The sequence below is a fragment of the Lotus japonicus genome, chromosome 5, assembly GCF_012489685.1.
Source record: "Lotus japonicus ecotype B-129 chromosome 5, LjGifu_v1.2".
Lineage (NCBI taxonomy): Eukaryota > Viridiplantae > Streptophyta > Magnoliopsida > Fabales > Fabaceae > Lotus > Lotus japonicus.
In genome coordinates this window covers 57724153-57745415 of record NC_080045.1, presented here as the reverse complement: position 1 = coordinate 57745415, position 21263 = coordinate 57724153, and the positions used below count along the sequence as shown (strand labels likewise).

General features: G+C 38.1%; 1 protein-coding gene across 1 annotated transcript; it reads left to right on the top strand.

The window, feature by feature from the left end:
• The first annotated feature begins 696 nt into the window (after window positions 1-696).
• On the top strand, window positions 697-1119 carry LOC130719859 (uncharacterized). Its single transcript, XM_057570460.1, has one exon. The coding sequence runs from the start codon at window positions 697-699 to the stop codon at window positions 1117-1119; it is 423 nt and encodes a 140-aa protein (XP_057426443.1).
• The last annotated feature ends 20144 nt before the right edge of the window (window positions 1120-21263 follow it).

The following is a 21263-nucleotide window of genomic DNA, read 5'->3' as shown; positions in this document are numbered from 1 at the left end:
TCAGTTATCATGTTTCACGTCTCTAATCAACCAATTTTTTTGAATTATTCTACTTTTTTGTTATCTTTTTTGAAGAAGAATATGTTTCTAATTTATAATAAGCTACGGAATATGTGAAGCTGTTACAGAATTTTTTTTAATCATTAATATGTTTTTTTAGGTATGTATACAATTGAATTTCAGAAAAGAGGACTTCCTCACGCGCACATACTGATTTGGTTGCAAGGAGAAAATAAGTTGAAGACTGGGGACGACATTGACATAGTCATCTCTGCCGAGCTTCCTGATCCAGTGTTATATCCCAAATTGCACGCTGTAGTCTCTAACTTCATGATACATGGACCGTGTGGTAGTGCAAATAAAAAATTACCATGCATGGAGAAGGGTAGGTGCACTAAATTCTTTCCAAAAAATTTCAAAACACCACAACGATTGACGAAGAAGGCTATCCGCAGTATAAAAGAAGGCAAATAGGGATTGTAATCAAGAAAAATGACATTGAAATAGATAACAGGTATGCAATTTTGTAAAAATGTAATATGCTTTCCGAGTAAACTAAATTGATACCAATTTGAAAAAATATAACTTCGTGAAAATATGAAAAATACATTAGATATGTTATTTAATACAATTGTAATCTATATTCGCCATAACTGACATTGCAAGTATGTTGTGCCTCACAATCCCACGCTCCTTATGAGGTATCAAGCTCACATAAATGTGGAGTATTGCAACAAGTCCAATGCTATAAAATATTTGTTCAAATATATCAACAAAGGTGCAGACCGAGCAATGCTTGAAATTTCACAGAAGGACAACTATGCTCAAGCGAAAGAGCCAGTGGATGAGGTAAAGCAATATTATGATTGTCGTTATCTATCTTCGTGTGAGGCAGCTTGGAGAACATTTGGCTTTACCATACACAAACGATGGCCGTCTGTGCAAAAACTAAATTTTCATCTCCCAAATGAATATTTGGTTTACTATAATGATGACGAAGACGTTGGAGATGTTCTAGAAAAGAGTGGTACAAAATCCACAATGTTTATGGCTTGGTTTGCAGCTAATGAAAAATACCGAGAAGGGCAGGATCTAACATATGCTGAATTTCCCAGTTGATTTGTTTATCATAAAAAGGATAGAATCTGAAAACCAAGAAAGATGGGTTTTAAAATTGGCAGACTACAGTATATCCCTCCAGGCATCGGTGAGTTATATTACATGAGAATCCTACTAACTATGCAAAAGGGTTGTACATCATATAGAAGTATCAGAACAGTGCAGGGAGTAACATATGATACTTTTAAGGAAGCATGCGATCAATTGGGATTGCTAACATATGACAAAGAATATATTGATGCAATTAAAGAAGTCTCTGATTTAGCTTCCGGAGAACAAATGAGGAAACTCTTTGTAAGAATGTTGATGATGAATTCAATCTCAAAACCGGTTGATGTTTGGGAATCATGCTGGCTACTCTTATCAGAAGGCATTCTACACCATAGAAGAAAAGAATTGCATAATCCAGGTACGAAATTTTACAAGTTATATTATTATGATTTGAAATGCTGTTATAATAAGTTAATTATTTCTTGGATTTAATTTAATTGAAATTCACAACTTTAAAAAATCAAATTGCGCAATATAATTAATGAATTATCTGTGAACTACACAAGTTATATTCGTTACAGTTAAAAATAATTTGTTAATCTTTATTCTCGACTGTAGGCCTACGAATCGCAGATGCTGATTTGAAAAATTTATGTATCATTGAAATTGAGAAGTTGCTTCAAAGAAATGGTAGGTCATTAAATGATTAGCCATGTTTGCCAACTCCAGAATATGATGAAGTCTTGCAATTTGACAATAGATTTATTATTGATGAACTAAACTATGACAAAGATGCATTAAAGGTACAATATGAAGAGTTGCTTAGTATGCTTACACCTGAGCAAAAGTCTGTATATGAGAGGGTTGTCACATCTATGTTGTCAAACTCAGGAGGCTTCTACTTTTTATATAGATATGGTGGAACTGGAAAGACTTTTGTGTGGAACACTTAATCGGCGTCACTTAGATCCAAAGGACTAATTGTCCTTACCGTTGTTTCCAGTGGCATAGCATCATTACTCTTGCCTGGAGGCAGAACAGCTCATTCTAAATTCTGCATTCCATTAGATGGTACAGAGACCTCGACATGTAATATAAAGCAGGGAAGTCTACGAGCAAAGCTTCTACTTGAAACAAGTCTTATTATATGGGATGAAGCTCCAATGTTGAAAAAGTATTGTTTCGAAGCTTTAGACGTTACACTCTGAGATTTAATGAGTTCGAAAAATGAAGATAACGCCCATAAGCCTTTTGGAGGAAAAGTAGTAATACTTGGAGGTGATTTTAAACAAATACTACCTGTAATAACTAGAGGAAGCAGACAGGAAATCGTCGAATCTACTGTAAACTCTTCCTCATTGTGGAAACACTGCAAAGTTATGAAATGGACTAAGAACATGCGCCTAACCGCAGTTGAGACGGCTGATGAAGCAAAAAAAATCAAAGACTTTGCAGATTGGATTCTTAAAATTGAAAATGGCGACCATCCAGATTCCGGAGCAGGAGAGTACGAAGTCCAAATCCCGCCAGATCTGCTCATCCCAAATAGTCCTGACCCATTAATGGAATTGATTAGATATACATATCCTGACCTTGTTCACAAAATGAAAGACCCTCAGTTCTTTCAAGATAGGGCAATATTGGCCCCTACACTAGAGGCTGTTGAAATGATAAACACATACATGCTTGGGATGATAGCTGCACCAGAGCATGAATATCTGAGCTCCGACTCTACTTTGCGATCTGATGAGGATTCTGAAATCCAAGGTGAGTGGTTTACCACCGAATTTTTGAACGACACTAAAAGTTCAGGAATGCCTAACCACAAACATTTATTGAAAGTTGGTACTCCAATAATGCTTTTGAGAAATATAGACCAAGCAACAGGTTTATGCAATGGAACCAGGTTAATTGTAGACGAACTTGGTGAACGTTTTATTGGTGCAACTGTTATCACAGGAACAAATGTCAATGACAAAGTGCACATTTTAAGAATGAACTTAGTTCCTTCTGATTCCAAATTTCCAATTAAATTCAGAAGAAGACAGTTTCCAATTGCAATATGTTTTGCTATGACCATAAACAAGAGTCAAGGACAAACACTATCTCAGGTTGGCCTCTTCCTTCCGAGGCCCGTCTTCACTCATGGTCAGTTATATGTAGCTCTTTCTAGAGTACGCTCAAGAAAAGGTCTTAAACTTTGTATACTCGATGAGGGGGGCAAACAACAGACCAGTACTGTAAATGTAGTGTTTAAGGAAGTTTTTGGAAATGTTTGATGTACACAACACAATTACAATTACAATTATTTATTTCATTTTTCTCTTCATCTATCTTTACATGGTTGCCTTATACAAGAATAACTTATTTATTTATTGAAATATTACAACATTAAATTTTCGTGCAACGCACGGGTTACGGAACTAGTAATTCATATTGACCATTTCAAAAAAAAATCATATTGATCAAATCATATCTTCTTTATCTATTACATTCTTCTCTATCCACGATATTATTTATTATTTATCGTTACTAGAAAATACTTTCTCCCTTTTTTATAAGAACTAAACCACCATTTCACACACACTTTAAGAAATATAGTTAAATTAGTTGGTAGTATTAAATTTGTTCCAAATTTATATCAACATTCTAAAATTAACCCAACTCACTTTTCTAAATCTATTCCTCATTAGTGAGTTACATAGTGGAAAGAGAGAGAAAGTTCAATTAAATGAAGACAATTTTGTCCAAAAATAATTAATGCATTACAAATTCCAAGTTGGTTCAATTCTTATTAAAATGACCAAGGTGCACCCCTCATTTGGTTCTTATGAAAAAGAATGGAGGGAGTATTAAATGAAGGTTTTAGACAAATAGTAATATTAGTAATTGTCACCTTACTTTTTATGTTATATTAATCTTAAACAACAATTTTTGTGAAATTGAAAGAGTAATTAACAAGGGACTTACAAGAAGGGGCAAATACAAATCTTAAATGTTGTCTAGTTGGTAAGCATGATACCCTGTAATTAAAATTAAGAACACATGCAACACAAGTTTGAATTTTAGAAAAAATATTGAGTTTAATGGATATGCACTGACAGTGTAAAATATTTTTACACAGTCATCCAATCAAAGCATGCCACATAGGAGAGATAATTACATTTGACTTTAATTTTAATTAAAAGAATAATATATTTTCTGATTTTGCGGAATTCAATTGGATGTCTGTGTAAAACTATTTTACACTGTCAGTGCATATTTATTAAACTCAAAAATATTTATAGGGAGGGATATGTAATCATTTATCGAGCGGGTGGTAACATTTGTTAAAAAATATATATAAATTTTACATCATAGCCTAAAGAGACGCCACTCTATTGCTCCCTATCTTTGTCAAAGCGTCCACAATGATATTGATACTGACTTCTTTAAAAATATGACAAACTTTCCAACAAGGATGGACACACGTCTAACGGTAGGGGGCAATTTCTCCACTAAGATTTTTTTTTACATCGGAAAGTTAAATTGCACCAGTCAGAAATCGATCCCTGGACCTCCCTCTACCTAATCCATATGTCCCCCACTAAAATTTCTAATACAATTTTGACATAATGATTCATAAACATATGAATACTACAAACATAAAAAACACCCATTTTCCGGCAGATTTTACTTCACAAATTTCCTAAGGATTTTGCTTCAGATTTAGCACCGGTTATTTAGCTGTGGTTTAAAACCGCTAAAACGTTATTTCCTGTGAAAATATCTTCAAAAATAGTACTTTTCTGCGGATTTTCTTACGAAATTTTTTCTTCATATATTTCTGAAGAAAAATACGTAGGAAAATGCAGAGGAAAATATGTAGGAAAACACGTGTTTATTTATGTCTCTACTATAGAAGTGTTTGTGAATCATTATTACTTCTAATAATTCACCTATCAATCTACTCCACTTTTTAAATGTGTGTCTTTAGTAGGTGCACTTTATAACACTCCCTCCGTTCTTATTCAATGTTTCTTGAGGGCATATTATTGATTTTTTTCAACATTTCTTTAGTGCCTTCGAAGATAAAAGATTGAATGAAGTTATGTGCTTTTTGTAATTTAAATGTGTGTCTTTAGTAGGTGCACTTTAATTTGTTTTCTCTTTTGTATTTGGGATTGTCTAGATTGTTGGAAAAATTGGGAAGAAAAGCTGAGTCATGAACGAACCACTGCCGTCTGCCTTGAAAGTAAAAATTTCGACACTCCGACAAACCTCCGTTGCAATTTGTTGTTGGGTTTGCTCCCCAAGGTTAACACAGTCGCATGTAAGGTAATGTGCACTCAAAACCTAAACATGCTGGAGTCTCTACAACAATGTTCAGAATATAAAAAATAAGAGGAAAACATTTTTTTCTCCTTTTCTTTTTTAACGTGTATATATGAGGAGTGCTAACTTACTCCCACTAATTTTTTAGAAGGAGTAAGTTAGCATGTAACAGCTTTTTGACAAAAAAGTCTAACTTTTGACAATTTTTGTGGCAGTTTCAAACATTTTATTTAATTTTGTTTCTCCAGCTCTTATTACTTATACAACATCCGATCACTTTTACACTTCCAACCGTTTGATATATGAACATAGAGTGATAAAATTAGTATTATTAATTTCTATAAATTCCTACAGAAGAAAGTTAACAACTTTTATTTAATTTTTTCCAGCAAAAAAATTAAATGTTTTTTATACGGCCAATTTGTCGACGAATTGGATGCACTTCTAAATTCAAAAGACAACAAACATGTTGTGATTATCATATTGTTGAGAGTTGTAACAATTCATCAAGGTACATTTAATTATTTTGAGCAACAAACAAACATAAACTTCATAATAAATCAACATGTTCAAACTTAAACTTACAATCAATCGCTAATTTTTTTTCAGGGGAATATAAACTAACTGCTGGGTTAAACTGCACTAAAGTAATGTTCAATCCTGACATTCCACAAGCAGTGTCCTACATAGAAATGTATGTATGTACTGTGGATTTCATATTACTTTGAACAAATTTATATGACAAATAACAACATAATTTTTGTTTCTTTGAAGATTATTTGAGTGTGACGGAGTTTATACTCAAGTAATGAACGTTATGATTGAAAGATTAAACGTTATTGAAAAAGATGAGTTCCTGACGCTTTTCCCAAGCACAAGTATTAAAAATTTGGTTACTTGCATATCAGTATGTTCTCATCACTTTTAATTTAATTTATTAGCCTTTTTTTTATTAAAAAAAACAGACATTGATTTTCATTCAACGTTTTAATTAAATAAAACAATTACTTATTATATTATTAACTTAGTATTAATGAATACATTATTAAATTAGTAAATAAACATATAATGTTATGATTACACTAAACAAAAATGCGTTTTAAATAAAAAATTCATGGGGTTAGAGATTTTTAAACACTAACTACAAACTTAAATACTTATTAAACTAATTTAATAATCACCTATTATGGGAAATTATCAACACATGAATGATGAGATAAAATATCAATTAATTAGACCTTAAACTCTTACACTCTTTCATTGAATTTAATTGCTTTAAATTCATAACGTTATAATAGGAAAAAAAAGATTTTGATACACGTTTTATATTCATAATGATTATTTATATCTACATCATGATTCTAATAGGCTTAAATGCATTTTTGGTCCTCCACGAATATGTTTCGTGCAAAATGAGTCCATAACCTTCAAAAATAGCATTCTTGATCCCAAACATTATACTCCGTTAACAGTTTTGGTCCCTCTTCACTTTTCCATCCAAAAACTAACGGTTTCTGCATTTTCCAGGAAATTCAAACCACTTCTTCATACATCCTTCCATCATCTTCATCATATTCTTCAAACCCATCACTCTCACAACATAAATTTTGAAACTTTTCGCACTACCTTCATATCCAACATTTTCACTCTCTGTCTCTTTCTCTCTCAGATCTAAACCCAGAGTCTCCTCTTCTCCTTCAAAGCTCCAGTTCTTCTTCTCACAAGATTAGCCACCACTTATCTCTCCCCAGATCGCACTATCGCCGCTCCTACTCCTCTTCTCAGATGAACCGCCACCACTTCTCTCTCCCCCAGATCACCCCAACCACTGATCCACCCCGACAATCACCTTCTTTGTCCAGATCGCACCACTGCCAATATTCCTCTTTCCAACGCCGTCGAGACTTCACCCAGCCACATCCAAACCAAATCGAGACCTTCTCTTCTTCCCATATCACGCCGCCGGCCACCACCTGCTCCTTCTCCTCCTTCCAGCAAACCCATCAATAGAAAGAGAGAGAGAGAAAGATATTTCAAAGATGAAATCCTCATATCACTCTTCGGCTGAGGTGTTGTGAAGGTTTCGTTGGGTATTCATGGTAGTGGGACGAGATTGTGAGGAAGGTTTCAACCTGAGTTTTCAATTTTTATTGCTTCTGGGTTTCAAAGCTTGAGCAAGGTTGAAACTTGAATACCAGATTTAGGGGAAAAGGGTTATGTTGTTGAGAAATTTCTGAGTTTCTCACCAGATTTGGGGGAAAAGGGTTTTCAATAATGGGGTTGGGGTTACGGTTTCGATGGGGTTGGATGAGTTTGGGAGATGTAGTTTTGTAGTAATGGGTTGGGAAAAGCTTCATAAACACCAAAGATTTTGTTGGGTTTGTTTTTTCAATAAAAAAAATTCAATTTAAATTTTATTAAAAAATCCACGTAAGCACAAACCGTTAGTTTTCTAACAGAATAAGGAAAAGGGACCAAAACTTTTAATGAAGTATAACGTTTGGGATCAAGAATGCTATTTTTGAATGTGAGGGACTCATTTTGCACGAAACGCATTCGTGGGGGACCAAAAATGCAATTAAGCCTTTATGATATTTCCGATTCATATGTAAAATCTCTGACTGAGGTATTGGTCATCACTATTGTAAAATAGGTTTGGTCTAGACATTGGTCATCACTATTATAAAATAGGTTTCTTTTGCAGACAATCACTAAAAGTGGTAAACGAAACACACTTCCAGCTATAGTTGAAGACTCCAACGCACCTATTAAACCATTTAAACGTCGTTCAGACGATGGTTCCATAACAGAAGTTGTTGGAAGTAAAGATGCAGAAATGTTGAAAAAGATCAAGGTTTCAAAGATTTAGTTCCATTTCCTTAAGATTGTTTGCAAATAAATAGCGTTTGTTCTAAACTTTCACTTTTATGTCTTTACCCACGTTGACAATTTTTTTTTTTTGTAAATTGACCTCGGTGGTCACTTTCAAACATTTTGACTTTTTTTTCGTATGTTGACCATGTTACTAAAATATTCAATAAATCATTTTATGTTTGCAAATCTTCGTGCATACGTCAATTTAAATGTGTTTTCGACCCTTAAACACATTACTTTGCAAAAAAAATAACCTACACCACAAATGTGCAAAAAACGAAAAAAAATAAATAAATAAATATATTAATTGATTAACAAAAATTAAAAAAATAAATCCAAAATTAAATTTCCTGTGCAAGGCACGGGTTAAAAACTAGTTACTTATACAACATCCGATCACTTTTATGAAGGTATGAAAAACGGTAGAAAGGGGGGGTTTGAATAACGTTTTCAGTACAAAACTTCCACCTTAAAGATTTTGGCAAATCTTTCGAGAACTTAAGTGCTAAAGATAAGAGATAGAAAAGCACACAAGGATTTTATCCTGGTTCACTTGATAAATCACTCAAGCTACTCCAGTCCACCCGTTAAGGTGATTTCTTCCTTCTTAGAATGAAGGCAATCCACTAATCAGATAAGAGTTACAACTGCACTTGAGACCTACAAGTGACTAACAATTACACTGACTTAGCTATCACTAAGATTCACTCTCTTAGTCTTCTCTAGGATCCGATCAACCTTGATCTCCTAAAGGAATCACCACTAAGATTCACTCTCTTAGTCTTCTTAAGGATACTGACCTACCCGGTCCCTTAAGGAAAATCAAACAACTGTTTGAGGTTGGTGTTTACAAAGGTTTTGCTTCTAAATAAGCTGAGTGTAAACTAAATGAATTTCAGATGAAAGAAAGCTTAGAATATTTTGAATATGTCTTGCGCGTGTGTATTGCTTCTTCGTAGTTTCTTCTAGCCGCTTCTTTCAATCTTCAGCCTCTATATATACTCCAAGGATTAGGGTTGAGCGTTGCATGGGAAATGCTACCGTTGGAGGGCAGTTCTGGAAAATCCAGCTTCTGCTGTGGCTGAGAACGTTAGGTAGGTCGTCAGGAAGGTACACTTGCTTTTGTACTTGGATAGCGACTTGACCTTTTAACCTAGGAGACTTCTGATCAGAGGAATACTTCATATTGGAACTTGTGAAGCCGGTTGATCAGAGTCAGAGGGAAAGCACAGATCCTCTGACCATTGTATCTTCTGATTCTGAACTCAGAGGGAAGAACATGGCCTTCAGAGTTTCTTGCTTCTGTACTTCAGAGTTTCCACTATTCAGCTTCTGGATCTTCAGAGTCTTCTACACCATCAGAACATCTGAACCTTCAGTGTTTCTTGGTTATCAGAACTTCTGGATCTTCAGAGCTTCTAGCGACTGAGTCCACATCAGAGTTTGTATAGCTTCAGAACTTCTGAAGCTTTTCCACTGTTCATACTGAACATGGTGAATGCGAAAGCGTTGCTTGGGTTACCCTTTATACACAGTGCTTCTGATTTGTGTGAGATTGAGTTGAGGTCAGAGCCTGTAAATAGCACACTCAGAAAAACACGTTAGAGTACCACAATTGTTCATATCAAAAGGTTAACTTGTAATCATCAAAACATAGAGTTGTACTACTAGATCAAAACTTGATCTTACAATCTCCCCATTTTTGATGATGACAAAACTAAGATTTTTGATGAACAATTCTTAAACATTAAACTGAATTCACTCAGAGTTTAGAGATATAGAATAAGACTTATCCTGATGTGAATAGTTTATCTTGCTCATTCTGAATTCAAGTCACTGCTTGATTCTGAGCTTAGCTCCCCCTGAATCTAATACTTGATGAAAACGTTAGTAAAGTCTAGATTCTGAGCTAAAAAATATAAGAGTTCAGAGTGAAAAGCTTATGACATAGATGAAAAACGAATAATCAGAGCGCATAAGTGATCAGAGTCATGGACAAGGTATCAGAGTCTTGGGTATCAGAGTCAACTTAGAATCACTTCAGAAGAAGTGAAATGTATTCCTTGTATTTGCCCAGTGACACATCTATGGTCATGAAGGTGGAACTCTTAAATTCTCCAAAAGAAAAATAAATCACACTAACACATCTTACACATCAAAAACTGGGTTTACTCCCCCTTTTTGTCATAAGCAAAAAGCTTGGGGTTTGAAAAACTTAGCTGGAAGTACAAGGTACTCCCCCTTAGAGAAGGTCTAAGTTTAAAAGAAAATGAAAACGATGTAAGAATCAGAGTTAGGCGAGAATAAATAGAAGAGTTAATGCAAGGGAGGAACGTTTACCACCGGCAAAGTGAGTAAATAGAAGGGTCAGTTACCAAGAACTTAACCTCGAGAAACTGTAATAGCATTAACTGTCAGAGAGAAAGTGAAGCCTATAAAAAGCGTTGGAGAGAAAGGTAAGCTTCACACCTCGAATAAGTTTCAGTAAGAAAAAAAAAATGGCATCATACAACGGAGCACTAGAAGAGCTGAGGAAGAAGGCCTTTGAAGAGGACTTGTTCCTGAACATCAGGCATCCAGAGGGTGCAACCACCATCGCGGAGCTGACACGGACACTGCTGGAAGAGGACCTGCGTCCAGAGTTGGAGAGAGACCTGAAGGAATTTCTTGCCTTCGTGGAGGAGGTGCAAGAACTCAGCCGGCTTGAACTCAAGCTGCTGGAAGAGAAAGAGAGTTTGGAAGAGAAGCTCAAGACTTCAGAAGAGATCTTGGAGAGGGATGAGCTAAAGATCAGGCTCAACAACATCCAGCATGTACTGGAGCGTCTGGAGAAGGATAGGTCAGAGCAGCGCCAGGAGTGTAGAAGAATGAGGAGAGATCCTCCATTCTAGACTCTTTAGAGAAGTGATGTATGATGTAAACATAAAAAGATTATGAATAAAACGAGATTTTTGCAAACATATGTGACACAAATATATAGTTATGCATATATAATCACAAACGAACAAAAGAGAATAAATAAAAAGAAACAGAGTTTGAATAAAATAACGTTAAATAAAAAGAAGGAAAAAGAAGAGATCCTAAACTAAGGTTTGTCAGTGCGTCGCAGAAGTTCCATCATCATTTGCTTCATCTCAATCAGCATGGATTCATGAGTGTCAAGACGTTGTTCCATGATGTCGAGTCTGGATGAGCTTGTCTGAGTAGAGCTGGAAGGAACATTCTGAGCAGCTTGAGGATCTGGAATGGAAGCAGAAGCAGCAGGAGTAAATACAACTGGTGCAAGTCGCTCTGCCTCAGCCTCAGCTTCAAGACGCTCTGCCTCAAGTTTGGCTTGTTCAGCTTGAGCTGCTGCTAGACGTGCAACTTCTTCTGCTTGGTCTTTCTTTCTCTTGGCTTCTTCAATAGCTTCAAGAAGCTTATTTCTCTGTTCTAGTTCGTGAAGAGCCACCCTTCTAGCAAGCCTTTGCTTTGCAGCCTCAATGCTCTGACTGCCCTCTGCATGCAGGAGCTGCATCATAATCGGAACTTGAGCCACTAGCCAAGTGCTCAGATTGTTCCACTCATCAGCCACATTTTCAGCATTCTCACTAAGATCAGTCTGACCGTGCACATTGCGGAGCCTCAAGGAGGCTTCATGATAGAAAATATTGATGCACTCAGAGAGAGATGTGGGTTGAAGGTGAGTATAGGGAATTATGGAGAGGTTGGGTTCAGGAGAGGCTGGGTGATTGCTGCTATGAGCTTCAGAGGCACCTTGTGGAGAACCAATGTTAATCATGGGAGCATTGGGTTCAGAGGTTCCAAGGTGAGGGTCTGAAGTTTCAACCAGAGGGTGAGGTGATCTAACCGAGGATTGGTTAGACACTGATTGTGCAGGTTCAGGGTCTGGTGGAATAGGCTCATGTTGATCAGGGACAGGGTGAGCTTGTTGAACTAAGGGGTCTGCCTCTTGGATAGGATTAGCCAAGATAGGTTCATCTGGGTCAACTAGACGTTCAGGTCTAGGGCCAGGATATCTCCTAGGGCTTGGACAGGTAAGGTAATACTCTTCCAAGGCAGATACCTTTTCTTTTCTAACCTCCATGAATTTTCTAATTGATTCAGAGGTATTGGAGGGAGGAGAGTCAATAACATTGATTGGGAAGGATACAGGTGTAAAGGCTGTTGATGAGTCTGTATCCGTGGTTCTGGCAGCAGGACGTTCTGATGCTCTGGGAGCAGAGTGATCAGACGTTCTGGGTTGTGGTTCTGTTTGGATGGGCTCAGGTTGGTCTTGGACGATTGGTTCAGAGGATAATGGGTCGTATGGAATGGTAAGGAGAGAGGTTGGATCTTCTGACCTAGAGGTTGGGTTCTGAAGCAAATTCCAGAGTGGTGCTTCAGTAGGAGAAGGTTGAAAGAAAGAGGATCTTGGGGAATGTGGTGGAGAGGTGGTTTGTGCGGCTGGCTGGGATTCAGGAATAGGAGTGAGGGGATTTGAGGAGTGTTGGAGCAAGGCAGAAATAGGAAGTGCATCAAATAAATTCAAATCATCATCAGAAGCAAGTGCAGGCTTACTTGAATGTGCTGATGATCGAGTCACTCTGGCAGGAGGTTCAGTCCTTCTGACCACTGCAGCAGCTGGTTCCACCCGAGTAGGCTTCACCACAATTCTGACCTTCTTCTGCTTCTTCTTTGGAGGACCATCCTCACTATCACTATCATCACCATCATCAGGCTTTCTCTTTGCCTTCTTGACCAGAGGGACATCAGATTCCTCAGAAGATTCGTCCATAACCATCTTCCTCTGAGCTTTCTTCTTTGAAGGAGAAGGAAACTCTGGAGCTGGTGGTAGTCTGCTGACGAAATCATCAAGGTCAATTTCGAAACCTTGAGCCCTGAGGTCTTCAACATAGCATCTGATGGCTTCAGGATGGTCTGCTTGTGTCCACAGAGGGTAGTCATTCAGAGGCATCCTTCTGCTTCTGATCTCAGAAAGTGTGTCTTCATGAGCAGGAGCAATCTTCTTCTGGATTAAGCCCATCTTCTTCAAGGAGTTTGCAGTGAAGACATCACTGACAATTGTGCTCAAATCCTCTGTGCAACCAGCATTGATCAAATCTTGCACCAAGTTGCTTTCAATGAGAAAGTCTGATAGCAGCCTCCCAAAAGGGATATATTTGATTGCAGACTTGATGGAGGCGGTGGTGCGAGACTTCCGGATGCATTCCTTTAAGTAGGAGAACAGGAAGTAGGGAAGGCAGATCTTCTCCTTGTCTTGAATGAAGAACAGCATCGCCTTCTGGTTGAAGTTGATGTAATCTGGGGAACTGCCCTTCGGTCTCTGATTGATGCAGTTGAGCAGGATCTTGTGCCATATTCTGAGTTTGGGATGAAGATTCATCACCTTGTAACTCGTCTTGCCCGATTTGAAGGTGGTGTACAGGGCCTTGTTGACTTTGTCTTTGGTGCTGGGTTTCAGCTTGGATTCCGTCAGTTGGAACCGATACCCATAAGCAGTTTCTGCTCCTAGCAGATTCACGAATGACTTCTCAGTGATGATGATCTTCCTGCCAAGAATGTGAGAGACCACTTGAGTATCATCGCAGTCTGCGTGCTTCCAGAATTCCTTTACCAATTTTTCATATACCGGTCCTCGAAGTCGATTGAAGTAGTTTCCCCAACCTTGAGCTTGGACTTCAGGACGAAGATCAAACCCATTTGCAGCCAGGTTGTCGAGGTCGAATCTCCATTCTGCTAGGACTTGGAGTTCCTCAGGCGCAAATACGCAGTGAACGGCACAGCCCCGTTCTGCAATTGGAACAATCTGCTCTTGAACTTGAACTTGTTCTTGTGCCGGGTTCTCAGAGCCCCTTTGACCCGTTGCCAAACCAACTTCCATGTGAGGGAACTGAGGTGCATCTGCAGTAGATCTTCTGGTTTGTCTCACCATTTTGAGGAGGTTGAAGGTTTGAGGTAGAAGATGAAGTTTGAAGGATGAAGAGAGATCGAGAGAAAATCAAGAAAGAGGCGGTTTTGAAAAGCAGAGAGTGCGAGAGTGAAAACCGGAAGTGAACGAGGACGTGTGTGTATAGTGGGTTTTATCAAATAACCGTTGTTGATTCAAAAAGCACTTTAAGATCAACGGTTGAAAATTAAAGATAGATAGTAAAATACACAATCACACACAGGAGATAAGCATATCTACGCGCAATCATAACAGACTGTCACACGGGCACAAGGAATTATGCATCAGAAATTCTGACACACGTGTTGTTGTCTCAGCTTCAGAGTCAGTACCAGTGGGCACACACACTCTGATTGAGTTACCTTCTGGACTAGACATCTTCTGATCAAGAAGTATCATAGTCAGAGGTTCTGATCCATCTTCACTCTGGACAAAAGTCCATGTTTAGATTTTTCAGAATAAAATTAAATCTATCCTCTGCTAAGGGCTTTGTAAAGATATCTGCCCATTGATGGTCAGTATCAACAAACTTGAGAAGAAGTACGCCCTTCTGCACATAATCTCTAATGAAGTGATACTTTACCTCAATGTGCTTTGCCCTTGAATGCAAGATAGGATTCTTGCTCAACGAGATTGCAGCAGTGTTATCACAATAAATTGGGATATTGCTCTCAAGGATCTGATAATCCTCCAGCTGATGTTTCATCCAGAGCATCTGAGTGCTGCATATTGCTGCTGAGATATATTCTGCCTCTGCAGTTGATAGTGCAATGGTTGATTGCCTCTTGCTTGCCCATGAGACTAGATTGCTTCCCAGAAATTGACAATTTCCAGAAGTACTTTTTCTCTCTGTTCTATCTCCAGCATAATCAGCATCACAATAACCTGAAAGCTTATACTCTGATGTTTTCTTATACATCAAGCCAAGGTTAGTGGTGCCTTTCAGATACCTTAGGATCCTCTTAACAGCAGTTAAGTGGGTTTCCCTTGGATCTGATTGGAAACGAGCACATAAGTGAACACTAAATAATATGTCTGGCCTAGATGCAGTTAAGTATAGAAGTGAACCTATCATTCCACGATAGAGCTTCTGACATACTTTACCACTTTTATCTTCTTTCTCCAAAATGCATGTAGGATGCATTGGAGTCTTGGCCACTGTAGATTCCAGCATATTGAACTTCTTCAGAAGTTCTTTAGTGTACTTGCTCTGATGGATATATGTTCCTTCTGGTGTTTGATCAACTTGTATTCCCAGAAAGTACTTTAATTCTCCCATCATACTCATCTCAAATTCAGCCTGCATCATCTCAGAAAATTCTTTGCATAGAGATTGATTAGCAGAACCAAATATAATATCATCAACATAAATTTGCACAATTAAGATATCATCTTTATAAGTCTTGCAAAAAAGAGTTGTATCTACTTTACCCCTTACAAACTCATTCTCCAGAAGGAATGAGCTAAGTCTCTCATACCATGCTCTGGGAGCTTGCTTCAGACCGTAGAGTGATTTCTTCAATTTGAACACATGGTCTGGTTTCTTTTCATCTTCAAAACCTGGGGGTTGATGAACATAGACTTCCTCTGAGATATAACCATTTAGGAAGGCACTCTTTACGTCCATCTGATGTAGAACAATGTTGTGATTTACTGAGAAAGAGATCAACAGTCTGATTGCTTCCAGTCTTGCTACTGGAGCAAATGTTTCAGTGTAGTCTATTCCTTCCTGCTGGCTGTAGCCTTGAGCAACTAGCCTTGCCTTGTTTCTGACTACATCTCCTTTCTCATTTAGCTTGTTTCTGAATACCCATTTCGTTCCAATAACATGGACATTCTCAGGCTTCTTCACTAAGCTCCAAACATCGTTCTTGGAAAATTGATTCAATTCTTCTTCCATGGCCAGAATCCACTCCTTGTCCTGAAGAGCTTCATCTATGGACTTGGGTTCAATTAAGGACACCAATCCTTTCAGACTAAGCAAGGTCTCTTCAGAGGGTCTGAAGGCAGATCTGGTTCTGACTGGTTCATCTTTGTTGCCCAGAATCAATTCCTTAGGGTGAGCTGCAGTGATTCTGCTCTTCTTCAGAGTTTGTGAGTTAGAGGGACCAGCTTCTTCCTCTGGTTCATCTTCCTCTGGCTCAACTTCCTCTGGAGCTTTGCCTTTGTCAGAAACATTAATGCTTAAATCTGCAAACTTTTCAACTAGCTTTGACTGGTCAGAGTCAAGCTTATCATCAAATCTAACATGAATAGATTCTTCAATAGTCTTAGCATCAGTATTATAAAATCTAAAACCTTTAGATCTATCAGAATAACCAAGTAATAGACACTTAGAAGACTTAGCATCAAATTTATGCAATCTATCCTTAGTATTGAGAACATAACAAACACAGCCAAAAGGATGAAAATAAGAAATGTTGGGTTTTATGTTCTTCCACAATTCATAAGGAGTCTTATTCAGAATTGGTCTCACAGAGATTCTGTTCTGAATGTAACATGCTGTATTTACTGCCTCTGCCCAAAAGTGCTTAGCCATGCCAGTTTCTTGGAGCATGGTTCTAGCCATCTCCTGAAGAGTTCTGTTCTTCCTCTCAACAACACCATTTTGTTGAGGAGTTCTGGGACAAGAGAAATCATGTGCAATTCCATAGGAATCAAACAGACTCTCAAACTTGTCATTCTCAAACTCTCCACCATGGTCACTTCTGACACGCACAATCCTACAAGCCTTCTCGTTTTGCACTTGAGCAATGAAGGTAGAGAACACAGCATGAGACTCATCCTTGCGGGTTAGAAACTTTACCCATGTCCAGCGGCTATAGTCATCAACGATAACCATCCCATATCTCTTGCCACCTATAGACTCAGTTTTCACTGGTCCAAAAAGGTCGATATGCAGAAGTTCCAACGGCCTTGAGGTTGAGACAACATTCTTTGCCTTGAAAGGGACTTTTGTGAATTTGCCTTTCTGACATGCTTCACAAAGAGCGTCTGAAGCGAACTTCAGATTGGGTAAGCCCCTGACAAGGTTTAGCTTGCTCAGCTGAGAAATCTTTCTCATACTGGCATGCCCTAACCGTCTATGCCATACCCACTGCTCTTCATTAACAGACAGAAGGCACTTCACATTCTGAGCTTCCAACTCAGATAATCTGATCTTATAAATGTTGTTCTTCCTCTTGCTGTTAAACAGAACAGAGCCATCGATCTGACTTACAGCCCGGCAGGACTTTTGATTGAATATAACATCATAACCCTTGTCAGCTAATTGACTTATAGACAATAAGTTATGTGTTAAGCCGTCTACCAATAAAACATTATCAATGCATGGACTACTATCTACACAAATAGTACCAGTACCAACAATTTTACCCTTTTCATTTCCTCCGAAGCCAACTTCGCCTCCAGGCTTAAGTTTCAGCTCTCGGAACATACGTTTTTCTCCCGTCATGTGACGCGAGCATCCACTGTCCAGATACCATGATTGGTGTTTCAGTGGAGCTATCAAGGATATCTGCAACATAGATAATTTTGTCCTTAGGTACCCACTTTCTGGGTCCTCTTTTGTTAGTTACCCCAGAGGTTCTGATCACCTTGGGTGTCTCAACATAATATTTTAAAGGAATATTTGCATGATATTTAGTCATAGAGAAAGATCCCTTTTTAAGAGGATGTTTAGCAACTTTAGCAGGTACAGGATCAGGCAATATGGTACCAGAGGGAACAAAGCATTCATACAGGGATTTAGCTTTAGACACAGAAGGCTCATTTCTAATTGGTTTAGAATAGCCAATGCCATGCATTCCATTTCTGCTTACGCCATAGATCATGGAAGCCATTAAGCTTCTATCCACGCTTTTAGCTAGGAATCTTTGAAAAGATTTTTCATACTTAGATTCATTCCTACAATCAGAGGCATCACAGGCAACAATTTCTTCTAACTTAGCAATCTGGTTCTTAAGCACAGAGTTAGAATTTACCAAAGCATGATTTTCATTTTTCAAATCTGAAATAATTTTCTCATGTTCAGAAGGAGTCTTGGAGACAGCAGATAAGTTCTTTTTCAACTTTTTATGCTTAGACAGTAAAGAGTTATACTTATCCATGATATCAGACAAAGCATGTTTCAGTTCAGAGGTAAAGAAAGAAGCAAATACCTCATTTTCATCGTCTGAGTTAGGATCTCCTTCTGATTCTGAGTCAGAGTCAACAGCTTCCTTTGACTCTGATCCTTTGTCTTTGACAATGGCCATGAGTCCTTGGACTTCACCATCAGAGTCAACATCCTCTGACTCTGATTCATCGAATGTCACCATCAGACTCTTCTTGGTCTTGAAGTGCTTCTTTGGCTTCTTGTCTTTCTTCAACTTTGGACAATCATTTTTGTAGTGCTCAGATTCTTTGCACTCAAAACATGTGACTTCCTTGATTGAAGACTTCTTCTGGCCTGAGGACTCATACTTTCCTTTTGCCTTTCCAGAGCCTTTGAACTTGCTCTGCCTGTGCTTCCAGATGCGGTTGAATCTCTTGGAGATCAGAGTCAGCTCATCTTCATCAGAATCTTCTGATGCTTCTTCAGATTCTTCTTCTTCAGCTTGAAGAGGCTTTGACTTCTCAACCTTAGCCTTTTCCGATTTGGATTTCAAGGCTGTGGACTTTTTCTTCAGATCTTGCATCTCTGAGCGCTTCAGCTCATGGCATTTCAAAATGCTGATGAGTTCTTCTAAACTCATATTCTCAACGTCTCTCGTGAGCTCTATTGAAGTCACCAAAGGCATCCAACTTTCAGGAAGACACCTGATGACCCTTATGACATGATCTTTTGTTGTGTAGCTCTTGTTGAGAGGTCGTATGCCAGCTACAAGCAATTGAAATCTGGAGAACATTTCTTCAATGGACTCATTTGGCTCCATGATGAAGGATTCATACTTTTGGATCAAAGACAATGCCTTTGATTCTTTGACTTTCTTGTTTCCTTCATGAGACATCTTCAGAGAATCAAAAATGCCTTTAGCAAACTCACGATCTGTAATCTTCTGGTACTCCTCATAGGAAATAGCACTTAGAAGAATTGCTCTTGCTTTGTGATGTTGTGAGTACAGCTTCTTTTGATCTGCAGTCATCTCTGACCTTGGGATCTTCTTGCCATCTGCATCAACTGGACGCTCATAGCCATCCACAATAATATCCCAGAGATCTGCATCGAAACCCAGAAAGAAACTTTCCAGTCTATCTTTCCAATATTCGAACCTTTGACCATCGAACATAGGAGGCTTTGCGTTGTAACCATCTCTTTGAGTTTCACTGGTGGTGGCAGCCATTGTTTTTCACACCGGCCCGGATCACTGAACACTGTTAGGTGTGGTAATCAGAACTTGCGCTCTGATACCAATTGAAGGTATGAAAAACGGTAGAAAGGGGGGGGTTTGAATAACGTTTTCAGTACAAAACTTCCACCTTAAAGATTTTGGCAAATCTTTCGAGAACTTAAGTGCTAAAGATAAGAGATAGAAAAGCACACAAGGATTTTATCCTGGTTCACTTGATAAATCACTCAAGCTACTCCAGTCCACCCGTTAAGGTGATTTCTTCCTTCTTAGAATGAAGGCAATCCACTAATCAGATAAGAGTTACAACTGCACTTGAGACCTACAAGTGACTAACAATTACACTGACTTAGCTATCACTAAGATTCACTCTCTTAGTCTTCTCTAGGATCCGATCAACCTTGATCTCCTAAAGGAATCACCACTAAGATTCACTCTCTTAGTCTTCTTAAGGATACTGACCTACCCGGTCCCTTAAGGAAAATCAAACAACTGTTTGAGGTTGGTGTTTACAAAGGTTTTGCTTCTAAATAAGCTGAGTGTAAACTAAATGAATTTCAGATGAAAGAAAGCTTAGAATATTTTGAATATGTCTTGCGCGTGTGTATTGCTTCTTCGTAGTTTCTTCTAGCCGCTTCTTTCAATCTTCAGCCTCTATATATACTCCAAGGATTAGGGTTGAGCGTTGCATGGGAAATGCTACCGTTGGAGGGCAGTTCTGGAAAATCCAGCTTCTGCTGTGGCTGAGAACGTTAGGTAGGTCGTCAGGAAGGTACACTTGCTTGTGTACTTGGATAGCGACTTGACCTTTTAACCTAGGAGACTTCTGATCAGGGGAATACTTCATATTGGAACTTGTGAAGCCGGTTGATCAGAGTCAGAGGGAAAGCACAGATCCTCTGACCATTGTATCTTCTGATTCTGAACTCAGAGGGAAGAACATGGCCTTCAGAGTTTCTTGCTTCTGGACTTCAGAGTTTCCACTATTCAGCTTCTGGATCTTCAGAGTCTTCTACACCATCAGAACATCTGAACCTTCAGTGTTTCTTGGTTATCAGAACTTCTGGATCTTCAGAGCTTCTAGCGACTGAGTCCACATCAGAGTTTGTATAGCTTCAGAACTTCTGAAGCTTTTCCACTGTTCATACTGAACATGGTGAATGCGAAAGCGTTGCTTGGGTTACCCTTTATACACAGTGCTTCTGATTTGTGTGAGATTGAGTTGAGGTCAGAGCCTGTAAATAGCACACTCAGAAAAACACGTTAGAGTACCACAATTGTTCATATCAAAAGGTTAACTTGTAATCATCAAAACATAGAGTTGTACTACTAGATCAAAACTTGATCTTACATTTTACACTTCCAACCGTTTGATATATGAACATAGAGTGATAAAAGGCCATTAAAACCACTCTTTAACGTCATATGCACGTTGATAAGATAGAGTGTAACTGATATGTTGTATTCTAACATATTGATGCAATAAAATAATAATAGAAAAGGTTGTAACATATTAACTCCGTTCCTAAATATAAGACCTATTTTAAAAATTTGCGCTTATTAAGAAAACACTTAATGTGAGTATGTGACTAATTAGTGTATTAGTTTTTTAAAAATGCATACATTCTTCCCTATTTATCCTTTATCATTTTCTCTCACTAATAATCATTGCATTTATGAAATTG

Bases quoted from the DNA above. Each gene is read 5' to 3' on its own strand.
- LOC130719859 (XM_057570460.1), top strand. From the start codon at position 697: ATGAGGTATCAAGCTCACATAAATGTGGAGTATTGCAACAAGTCCAAT.